Below are 11,635 nucleotides of genomic sequence, written 5' to 3'. Positions count from 1 at the left end.
GGGGGGGGGGGGGGGGGGGGGGGGGGGGGGGGGAATGGTTCAAAAATATATGTTACTACTGAGCATTTCATCCTAAACTTGCTAGTAATAATTAATGCAAATTTTAATTACTCAAATTAATTTCCTTAATTCTAATTATTCACTTTTTATTAAAAAAAAAAACCAATTTTATTAATAGATTTAGTTTAATTTAATACAATTTATCAAATTATTAAAAAAAATATATATAATTTAGGTAATACATAAAAAAATCTAAATCACATTTTAGAAAAACCATTCTCAATACCAAACATAGCATGTTATTTATCAACCATTCGTAAACAAGCTTCCCATTTCCATTAATGCTTGACAAAAGCCAAACCCAGATTAACCACAAAATCAGAGAAATTATCGTAACACCCCCTTTTTTATTCATTGAAAAGTGATATTTTATCTCCTTGCCTTTGGTTAAATGCTTGTAACTGTATCTTCTTTATGTTTACAATGTAATCAGAGTCCCTCTAAATAGAGGCAAAATACACTTTTGGTGCCTGATGTTTGAAGTTAATGTCTATTTGATATCTGAAGTTCCAAAACGAACACGTTAGTCCCTAATGTTTGAGAAATGGTTTTAAATGGTTCTAAATATCAACTTTAAACCTCAGGGACCAAAAGTGTATTTTGACCAAAAACACTTCCCCCAGAAAAGAGACGAGGAAAATTCAATTATGCATACCGTGCCAACAATAACCTGCAACCTAGAACTGCTCCACCTGTGATAGAAAACATTTACAAGATATCAAAGAAACTTTGGTAAATTGAATCAAGAATTAAGAAGAAATTTAAATAGAGATGTCCAAGTAGCTTTACTCATTTAAATTGTGATACGTTATTTTGTTAGAGATTTGGGCATCTACATCCATATCATATAGAGCGATATTCATGTTTTTAGAAAGTGATGATTGGCCATGCTCACGCCTTGGTTTTATACTTTTATATTATTTAGTAAAGATGTCCCGCCATGACATGTGGAAAGCCAATCTACTTTCTCCCAAATTACCGAATACGAAGTACAGATTCATAAACATTGACCGGCGAGCGGAATTACTTTACCGCATATGAACTTTCTCACGGGCAACAGAATCCATGTCTGCATGATAATGGTCAGCAGAAATGCCCCTCACACGTAACTCCTTTGCAACCTATAATTCTTGAAGAAATAAGAGAAACACAAGCTTCTAGTGTCATGTATAAACAAGATCCCACATTACATTAGATGAACCAGACAATGCATAAAGCACAACCATGGTCAAATTACAAACCATTGCGAAAAATAGTAGCACTTGCATGAGATAAAACAATTCGCAAATCTGCTTCTAAACTTTTCTTATACGAAATTAATTAAACTGTTCGTTGACTCTAAGAAACGGACAAAAGCATGCAAAAAAGTTCTCCCATTAGACTTTCATAATATATAGTACATGTTTTAGAAATATTTTTCGCTAAGCCATGTGTAAAGGTTTACTATGATGATACAGATGGCGCACATATGGGTGTAAACTATCTAATATTTTTACTTCCTATAGTTATACCTCCCTCATTCCAAATTGGGAAGGTCTTTTGAAAACACCATGATTATGCCTCCCTTTTGTAAATTTTTATCATCAATGAAATTGTCTCTTAAAAAAAAATTGACCCAGATAGCGCATAGAGTGTCGATACAGACCTGCTCACACTCCTTTCGGGAAAAGCAGTATATTATACCCGATTCATTGTTTGGATAAGATTCTTGTATAAATTCAGCTATTTGATCAATCACCACCTTGCTAACCGACGACTTTTCCCGTACCTGTAGTACAATGATTGAATCATTAAGTAGGAATCTCCCAAAGACTTCTTTTTTGTTTTTTTGTTTTTTTCTTTTTTTCTTTTTTGATGATGTTTACAGTATACCATGTAAAAGAGATTCGGCCTGTTGACTGTACTGACAAATTTAACATATTTGGGGATGCGAAGCATCTCAACCAGATCATTTTGGACCCTTTGAGTGGCAGTTGCCTAAAAGAATATAACAAAATATTTAATTCATAATGTAGTCCGTTAAAAAGATTGAATAGAAAAGATAGACTTTTTCCACAAAAGTAGAATAATAACATACAGTCAAAGCAATCACAGGAGCATTTGGAAACTGAGTCTTCAGAATACCAAGATTCTTGTAGTCAGGTCGAAAGTCATGGCCCCACTGACTACAGCAATGAGCCTCCTACAAAGAAAGACAAATAGATTAAAAAAATCCTTTCTTGCATGTGCAAACTCATTATTCACTAAAAGGTGAGTACCAATAAACCAAAAAAGATCTATTAATGTATAAGATTTCATTTTTAAGAACTAATAAAAATATCAACTCTAACCTAAAAGCTTTAGTTTTGGGAATTTTACAAAGGTACTGAAACAAGAAATTCAATAGTTATGATCGTGATTAACGATAATGGCGTAAAGTATATTGCTGAAAGAATAACTTTTAATCTATATGAATGGTGAAATCTTGGAGATTGGGAAATAGGAACCTGCAGTTTGTAATCTTGTAAATAATGTGGCGGCAAAGACCAGTATAAAGTTTTTCTTTATCCATCAGAAACTAATTCCAGCCTGAGTCTCTTAACTTCTAGAAACATAGTAATACTCTTTATGAGCACATATTCCTTGTGCATATACTTCTATCTGTTATTTACTAAGGTCGGCTGCACCATGGAATGGTTTCACCATGCAAGTATTCTTTTCACCCTAAAAGGACAGATGTAGAGAACTCTTTTTTTCCATTTTGAGAAAGTGTCCTGGTACTTTTAACACTATCATCTGCTTTGGTAATGATAATAACATCTATCAATGCTAAAAAAGGAAGAAGCCACCAGTTTTCACAACGGAGCCATTTTCCGAAGTAAGAGAAAATTTCTGAGAAATTGTCTGGTCTTGCTATGTTTGATCATTTCTTTCGTTCTTTAATCGTCATAAATTGAATCCTTGGCAGAATTTTGTAATTTCAATCTCTCTTCATAGATTTTCTTATCTTATTCCTTCCGACATTCTTTATTCGAGTTTTTATATTTACATTCCCTCATTCCTATTTAAAAGTAATGATAGGCTAGAAGAAGCTACCAACGTTCGAAACCAAATACATTTTTGTTATTCCTTCGTTTGACATTTTAAAGTTCGATAACAACAGGGATAATTCGCTGAAACAAAGGGTAAGGAAGTAATAAGATGGTAACCATAGTAAGAACCATAGATAACACATGTTGATAGATATACTCACGTCAATTGCAATAAGAGAAAGACGACCAGCATGATAGCACTTTTCAAGTTTAGACATAAATCTCTTGCTCTTTGATATCTTTTCTGGTGTGACATATAATATTTTCATATTCCCTTCACCCTTTTCGAGATTCTTGTATATGGACTTCTCATCTTCTTTACTAGTAGCTGAAGTAAGCATAGATGCTGAAATTCCTAAAGCAGCCAAACCCATAACCTGAAAAAAGGTGTTCTTGATCAAAAGATATGGTTTACCTAGTGAAATTATTGGAAGAAGCGAAATATGGGTGTTCTTCATGAAACCAATACCTGCGTTGCTCCTCTTTTTCTCCAAAATCAATGTTGAACCAATATATTGGTTCCAGAAAAACTAAAAACAACCAAAAGTATTGATTTCTTCTAAATAAAACAAAACCAGCAGACCGAGATATTTTCTATTCCAACATATATAAATTTGAAAAAAAAAAAATATAAACTTATTAGCCAAACTGATAAAACCTACTCAGCATGTCACTCTACTTAACAGAACTTACACTAAAACACGAAAAATGTAACTATGAGGTACCTGATCCTGAATCAAAGAAAGTAAAGGACTGACAACCAGAGCAAGTCCATCATATAGAAGAGCTGGTAACTGGTAACAAAGACTCTTCCCACCTCCAGCAGCCATAATCACCAAAACATCTCGCCCACTCACGACAGCATTGACAATCTACTACTATGCAATAATTAGTAAATCCACTCACAAACGGAAAACAATAGCATCACAAAGACAACTTCAACAGTTCAAACATATTGTCCTTAGTTCATTCTTTGGTAAATATTTATGAACTTGAATAATGGTGGAAAAGTCAAGGTGTTCTTCTTTATAAGAACAATCAAATGAATAAAATAGATAGGTTTGAATTGTTTTCCGATTAGAAGAGATCAGAGGTAGTTAAAGCTTTGATTCATATATTGAATTAGGCTACAGGTGATTTCGCGTTTTTCCCTTACTCCTACTGAGGGAAAGTAAGCAACTCTATTTATATTCCAGTGAAAATGTAGAACATGCTTCACCAAAGCCTGCATTTAACAACAAGATGGCCTGCTCTCTGTTCACTTTAATCTTTGACCATCTCTAGTTGATAAACAACAGAATCAAAGATATAACCTATATATGAGAAAAAAAAAAAACCAAAAAGAAAATACTTACCTCTCGCTGGTTTGCACGATATGTGGATATGCCAAAGATGTTCAACTTAACGTCATTCGCTTCGGAATCCCATTTAAATGGACCAGACCAATTTTCTGAATTCGTAGAAGTGCCTGTGTGGCTGACAGAATCTTCTGTTTCTTTACAGAGTTCTAACAAGGACTGCAGCTCAGATTTTCTTTGGTACAAATTGTCTTGGCGTTCCAGAAGAACAGTTATTTCAGCTACAGAAAGATAAGGCATAAGGCGAAATGCAAGGACAACCCAAAAGAAATGAATTACATAATCCATTATACAAACATAAAACACGATCAGCTTTGGCAACGTGGGAGGTTTTAACCGTTAGGAATCACATATCTCCACAATGGTATGATATTGTCCACTTTGAGCATAAGCTCTCGTGGCTTTGCTTTGGGCTTCCCCAAAAAGCCTCATACCAATGGAGATGTATTCCTTACTTATAAACCCTTGATCATCCTCTAAATTAGTCAATGTGGGACTCCCTCCCAACAATCCTCTCCCCAACAAAGTATACCATAGAGCCTCCCCTAAGGTCTATGCAGCCCCCGAACAGCCTCCCCTTAATCGAGGCTCGACTCCTTTCTCTAGAGCCGCCGAACAAAGTACACCCTTTGTTCGACACATGAGTCAATTTTGACTACACCTTTGAGGCTAGCAATTTCTTTGTCCGACACTTGAGGATTCTATTGACATGGCTAAATTAAGGGCATGACTCTGATACCATGTTAGGAATCACGGATCTCCACAATGGCATGATATTGTCCACTTTGAGTATAAGCTCTCATGGTTTTGCTTTGGGCATCCCCAAAAGACCCCATACCAATGGAGATGTATTCCTTACTTATAAACCGACGATCATACTCTAAATTAGCCAATGGGGACTCCCTCCCAACAATCCTCAACACTAACGACTACTACGAGACTATACAATGCTTCCTCAACCAACCCAATTTTTCAGTTCCATTGAGGAATTCCACCGGTACATATAAAGATTTTATCGAACTTTTAACTCATGCAAGAAGTTAACACGAATTGAAACACAGAAACAGCAATGACACCAATGGAAATTCAGGCATACATTATAAAGAATAAAGGAACGCAAAAATAGAGAAGATAATGACTACTCAAGCACCTTGGACTTCGTTTATCTGCACTTCTACGTTCAGAAGCTCCTCTAGTACCTCTTCCGTGTTCATCTCTCGATCGCAAATTATAGACCAGGTTTTGAACAAAGGCAATCAGAACAGACACTCTAGAGTCAAAACCATGTGAGGGGGCTCAGGGGAGCGGATAATGGAAATGAAGGTCGAGACAGCAACAATCATGGACTCCCAAGACACCTGAAGATGAACCGTCGTTTACGAAAATGGAAAGGCTTTGAGTTCTGAACTGAGAAAAATTTGCATGAGTTTCCGCCGATCTCCCCGCCGGTGTTCCGCTGCCCTACCGTCGTCTCATTCGCCTCTCCTAATCGAGCGAGTAGTATTCTTGGCGCGTGCACCCCATTTCCCTCCATTTTATATTTTTGTTTTAAATAGAGCTAAATTATAAATTTTAAAAATAAAAAATAAATTAATAAAAATATCCTTACATTTTTAAACTTTAAAAAAAAAAATTTGAATAATGTCTTTAATTTATTATTTTTGTACTTTAGATTAAATTAAATATTTAATTATTTAGTAATAATATATTAATGAATAAGGATATATAAATTATTGATTTTCTATTTTTTAATTATATTATTATTATTGTTATTATTATTACAATTTTATCATAAAATTTTGAAGGGAAAATATGATAAGAGAATTTTAAGGCTTTTGAGAATAGAGAGTGATTTCACAACCGAACTCTCTATTTTATTAATTATTTAAAAAAATATATCTATCTTCGACCAATATTACATAAGTAACTAAAATTTAATGAAATTTAAATATTAAACGAAATAAAATCGGTTGGATCGTTTGAAGTGTCGGTTGTAGTGCAGAATCATATCTTTGATCGTCTCTTATTGCACGACTTCCACTATGAAAGAATTCAGGTGGTCATTCTTCTCTTACTAAGTTTCGGCCCCTCGAGATTTTTTTGTAATTTTCTTTTAAGTCTTTCATTCTTTTTGAATCGACATAAAACATAATTTGAATCTACAGCTTGTTGTATCGAATCTTGATGCAAGCTATATTCATGCATAATCCATTCCCCATGATGCTCCGGCAATTGGGCATTCTCGTACCTAAAATGTATTCAATGACTTAAATGTTCCAAGGACACAAACATAAGGCTAAGGATTCTAACAAAAATTGAAATCAAAATGACAGAACGAACCTAAAGCGTTTGCGATAGCCGATTATTGTTTTATCGGTTTTGGCAGCAAAAATTGGATCGGTTGAGTTCTCGCCACTCCATGTACCGTTGGCCAAGCCGACCTTGCGGTTGATATGCGCCGACAAACGTCCAGAGTTATTGGTGGACCTCTTGAGTTTGGTGAAGAAATAGAGATCTTCGCCGTCGGTGCCTCCAAAACGTAGCCAGATTTCCCATGGCTCCATTTCTCCATAAAGATCACAGTCCAAGACTGCACGTTTGAAATATGGTTGGTCGTGAATCTTCCATTGTAGATATTGAAGAAGTTGTTGATCAGTAGGTCTGAATCTGACTCCCACGGGCAAGAGAGGGCAATCATGAGAATCCATTAGTATTTGAGAAAGACTTTAAATGTATTTTTTGATATTCTTGAAATAGCTTTTATAGATTTTTATTTGATAGTAATAAAAATCTGATTAAAATATTTTAAAACTAAAAGATAATTGTAAAATATTAAAAAGATAATAAAAATCTGATTATTTAATTGTAATAGAAATCTAATTAAAATATTTTAAAACGTAAAAAAATAGCTGTAAAATTTCAAAAATAAATATATATTTTATGCTTATTTGTTTGTAAGAGAAATCTGATTAAAATATTTTAAAATCTAAAAAGATAATTGTAAAATATATTTTCGATAAAAAAGAATATTTTGAATTATTTGATGTAATAGAAATCTGATTAAAATATTTTAAAATGTAAAAAAAAAAAAAATAATTGTAAAATAAAAAAATAAAAAAATAATTGTAAAATATCCAAAAACAATATTTTATGGTTATTTGATTATAATAAAAATTGGATTAAAATATTTTAAAACTGACAAAAAACAAATAATTGTAAAATATTAAAAACAATATTTTGTATTATGTTTTTATTAATCGTTAAAATTAATCAACAAATTAATTCTAAAATATTGACTAAATTAATAAAAATGTCCAGTATTTTTTTAAACTTTAAAATGGTTCAATAATATTCTTAAATTAGGAAAAAAAATTCAAAAATACCTTTTTAAACTTTCAAAATGGTTATAAAAAACAATAAGTTTTAAATAAAATTGGTTAATATTTTGTCTCGATACATTCCGAGATATTTTTCCATACCTTTCATATTCAGTATGTTATTTTCAAAAATTAATTATGAAGCCTCGTTAGTAAACTACCTATTTCTAATATCAGTAAACTACCTTCATTATGTTTTTCGAGATTGGAATAATAAACTATCTACTCATGTACCCTTATCAAGTTAAAATACTAAAACTACGTGTCGCAAACCAACTTGTTACTTTGTCTTTTCAGACTATAACAATAAAACTACATGTCACTACGCCACCACTCGAGCTATAACAATAAAACTACTCGACTATGCACCACCGATAGCATACCCTCTATGACTTTTGAAATCCTCTCTGGGTGACAACTAAGGCATGTCTAACAATAGACCCTAAACCCGGCTGGTTAGTGCATGAATAGAGATTGCGCTTTATCTGTCTTTATAAGATGTCTGGTCAATCCAAGAAGGCTATGGAACTCGTGACTAGGTATTAGGATCAAAATACGTGAAACAATAACTCATAGTCTATGGATACCACAACTAACACTCTATGAAACATAGTGATAGTCCAACTCATAACTGGGCAATAACGAGCTATCCAAACCTTAAATTATGCATAATAAACATATAAACGCATACAACATACTCGTCATGCTCACTACGTGATGATACAATATACTCCTCAAATTATGAAAGCGCACCCGTTTTTTATTAAATTGCGGAACAAGGGCCAAAAAGTTTGTTTAATTACAATAGTGGCCCAGGTTGGTTTTATTCTTAAATAGGTTTAGTTCGAAGCAGAATTGGAAGGAAATTCAAGTTAGCAGCTCCTTCCAAGAATTTCAAGAAACACATTTTAATGGATTCTCATCACCGCTCTCTCTCTTGCCGGTGGGCGTGAAATTCAGGTCTACCGATCAACAACTTCTTCAATATCTGCATTGGAAGATTCATGACCTCCCGTATTTCAAAGATGTAGTCTTCGACTGCAATCTTTACGGAGGAATGGAGCCATGGAAAATCTAGCTACGTTTTGGAGTCATCGACGCGAACATCTCTATTTCTTCATCAAACTCAAGTGTCTGACCAATAACTTCGAATATATGTGGGCCCATATCAACAGCAAGATTGGCTTGGCCAACGGTACATGGAGTGGCGAGAACCTGGTCAAACCAATTTTTGCTACCAAGACCGATAAACAAATAATCGGCTATCGCAAGTGCTTCAGGTTCGTTCTATTATTTTGATTTCAATTTTCGTTAGAATCTTTAACCTTTTGTTTGTATTCTTTGAACATTTTAGGTACAAGAATGTCCAATTGTCGGAGCATCATGGCGAATGGATTATGCATGAAGATTCGATACACCAAGTTGAAGATTCGAATTACGTTTTAGGTCGACTTAGCATGAATGAAAGACTTAAAAAGAAAATTAGGAAAAAATCTTGAGCTGTAGCAACATAGCAAGAAAAGAATAACGGCGCTTGGATCGACAATTTTACAAGACACTAAGTCTGACGTGACCATCGATGAAGATATGAGTTCATAATTTTGACAATGAATGGTACTTTTGCATTTTTTTTTTTTAATATGAGATTTTTGTTTATTAGAATGCAAAACGTGACCATATTTTCCATGACTCCATTTCTCCATAAAGATCACAGTCCAAGACTGCACGTTTGAAATATGGTTGGTTGTGAATCTTCCATTGTAGATATTGAAGAAGCTGTTGATCAGTAGGTCAGAATCTGACTCCCACGGTTAAGAGAGGGCAATCATGAGAATCCATTAATATTTGAGAAAGACTCTATAAATGTATTTCTCGTGAATGTATTTCTTGATATTCTTGGAATGAGCTTTTATAGGTCTGTATGTAGATATTTGATTGTAATAAAAATCAAATCAAAATATTTTAAAATTTAAAAGATAATTATAAAATATCAAAAAGAATATTTTATGGTTATTTGACTGCCATAGAAATTTGTAAAATGTAAAAAAAAAATATATATATGTATTTTATTGTTATTTGATTGTAATTAAAATCTGATTAAATTATTTTAAAATTTAAAAGATAATTGTAAAATATTACCAAGAATATTTTATAGTTATTTGATTATAATAGAAATCTAATTAAAATATTTTAAAACGTAGAAAAAAAAATTGTATTATTAATTGTTAAAATTAATCGACAAATTAGGTTCTAAAATATAGACTAAATTAATAAAAATGTGCCGAAGTAATTATATATATTTCTAAACTTTAAAATGGTTCAATAATATCTTAATTTTTTTTTTAAAAAAAATGAAAAGTAGCATTTTAAACTTTGAAAAATGGTTATAAAAAAAATTAAGTTTTAAAAGCGCACACATATTTGTATAAATTGCGGAACGAGGCATAACAAACAGGCCAAAAAGTTTGTTTAATTATAATAATGGCCCAGGTTGGTTTTGTTCTTAAGCAGCGTTAGTTTGAAGCAAAATTGGACGAAATTCAACCAAGCACATACAAACCCTAAAGGCTCCTTCCAACCATTTCAACAAACACATTCACCAAGTCTTTATCAAATTTTAATGGATTCTCGTAATCGCTCTCTCTTGTCCGTGGGCGTGAAATTCAAGCCTACCGATCAGCAGCTTCTTCAGTATCTAAACTTCAAGATTCACGGTCTCCCATATTTCAAAGGCGCAGTCTTGGACTGTGATCTTTATGGAGAAATGGAGCCATGGGAAATCTGGCTACGGTTTGGAGGCATCAACGGTGAAGATCTCTATTTTTTCACCAAACTCAAGAGGCTAACCAATAACTCCGAACATCTGTGGGCGTATATCAATCGCAAGATTGGCTTGGCCAACGGTACATGGAGTGGCGAGAATTCGGCTAGTCCAATTTTTGCTACCAAAACCGATAAACAAATAATCGGCTATTTCAAGTGCTTCAGGTTCGTTCTATTATTTTGATTTCAATTTTCATTAGAATCTTTAATCTTTTGTTTGTGTTATTGGAACATTCAGATACGAGAATGTCCAATTGCCCGAGCACCATGGTGAATGGTTTATGCATGAGTATAGCTTGCACCAAGATTCGATACACCAAGTTGTAGACTCGGATTACGTTTTATGTCGACTTAGCAAGAATGAAAGAGTTGAAAGAAAATTACCAAAAAATCTTGAGCTGCAGCAACATAGCAAGAAAAGAATAACCGCGCCTGGATCAACCATCGGACAAGACACTATGTCTGACGTGACCATCGATCAAGATTTCAATTTATAATTTTGACCATAAATGGTGCTTCTTTTTTTTTTTTTTTTTTTTTTAATCTGAGATTTCGTTTATTAGAATCCATAACTTGAGTTCTAAGAACTTCATAGTTAGGAGTTAGCAATTTTATGTTGAGCAACGTCATGGAAATTTTCCTAAAATGCATGTGAAAATAAAAAAAAACATGCTAAAAAGACTCGTGTTAGTCTGTGAGGATAGTCTTCACTCTTAGAAACGACAAGTAATGTGATCATGTCGTAGGAGATGCAATCTCTACTCTTAGAAACGAGGAGTAAGTAATGTGACCATCTTTCACGATATGCAATCTTCACTGTTAGAAGCAAGGAGTACGTAACATGACTATGTCGCAGGTGATGCAGTGGAATCTCGAGACTATCAGGTGCCGAATTCAAATTTCGAATCATGCTTCAATTCTTGGGCATGTGGCGTTACGTGAGGAT

At 33.5% G+C, this 11,635-nt stretch overlaps 2 protein-coding genes across 4 annotated transcripts in view; one reads left to right on the top strand and one right to left on the bottom strand.

Moving 5' to 3' along the window:
• Positions 1–6,000, bottom strand: part of LOC111464077 (mediator of RNA polymerase II transcription subunit 34) — a 12,979-nt gene extending 6,979 nt beyond the window's left edge. For 2 of the 3 annotated variants that reach the window (XM_023108148.1, XM_023108149.1), the window contains exons 1-9: positions 5,640–6,000; positions 4,487–4,710; positions 3,857–4,003; positions 3,293–3,508; positions 2,138–2,242; positions 1,933–2,037; positions 1,706–1,828; positions 1,093–1,181; positions 716–752 (exon numbers count right to left, since the gene is read on the bottom strand). In XM_023108148.1, coding sequence (XP_022963916.1) covers positions 716–752; positions 1,093–1,181; positions 1,706–1,828; positions 1,933–2,037; positions 2,138–2,242; positions 3,293–3,508; positions 3,857–4,003; positions 4,487–4,710; positions 5,640–5,703 — 1,110 coding nt within the window. In that variant the 5' untranslated portion in view covers positions 5,704–6,000. Of the gene's footprint in view, positions 1–715; positions 753–1,092; positions 1,182–1,705; positions 1,829–1,932; positions 2,038–2,137; positions 2,243–3,292; positions 3,509–3,856; positions 4,007–4,486; positions 4,711–5,639 lie in introns of those variants that run through there. The other variant, XM_023108150.1, reaches the window with a different exon arrangement.
• Positions 6,001–10,561: 4,561 nt separating this feature from the next.
• Positions 10,562–11,216, top strand: LOC111464082. The gene is made up of 2 exons (XM_023108162.1): positions 10,562–10,854; positions 10,928–11,216. Exons 1-2 carry the CDS (start codon positions 10,631–10,633, stop codon positions 11,184–11,186), a joined length of 483 nt encoding a protein of 160 aa, XP_022963930.1. The 5' UTR covers positions 10,562–10,630; the 3' UTR covers positions 11,187–11,216.
• The last annotated feature ends 419 nt before the right edge of the window (positions 11,217–11,635 follow it).

The sequence above is a fragment of the Cucurbita moschata genome, unplaced genomic scaffold (genome assembly GCF_002738365.1).
Source record: "Cucurbita moschata cultivar Rifu unplaced genomic scaffold, Cmos_1.0 Cmo_Scf00029, whole genome shotgun sequence".
NCBI classification, from domain to species: Eukaryota; Viridiplantae; Streptophyta; class Magnoliopsida; order Cucurbitales; family Cucurbitaceae; genus Cucurbita; species Cucurbita moschata.
This window is presented reverse-complemented; position numbering and strand designations above follow the sequence as displayed.

Excerpts from the sequence above, each read along its gene's own strand:
- LOC111464082 (XM_023108162.1), top strand. The coding sequence starts at position 10,631 with ATGGAGCCATGGGAAATCTGGCTACGGTTTGGAGGCATCAACGGTGAA. Across the intron at positions 10,855-10,927 it reads GGCTATTTCAAGTGCTTCAG|ATACGAGAATGTCCAATTGC; the intron begins GTTCGTTCTATT and ends TGGAACATTCAG.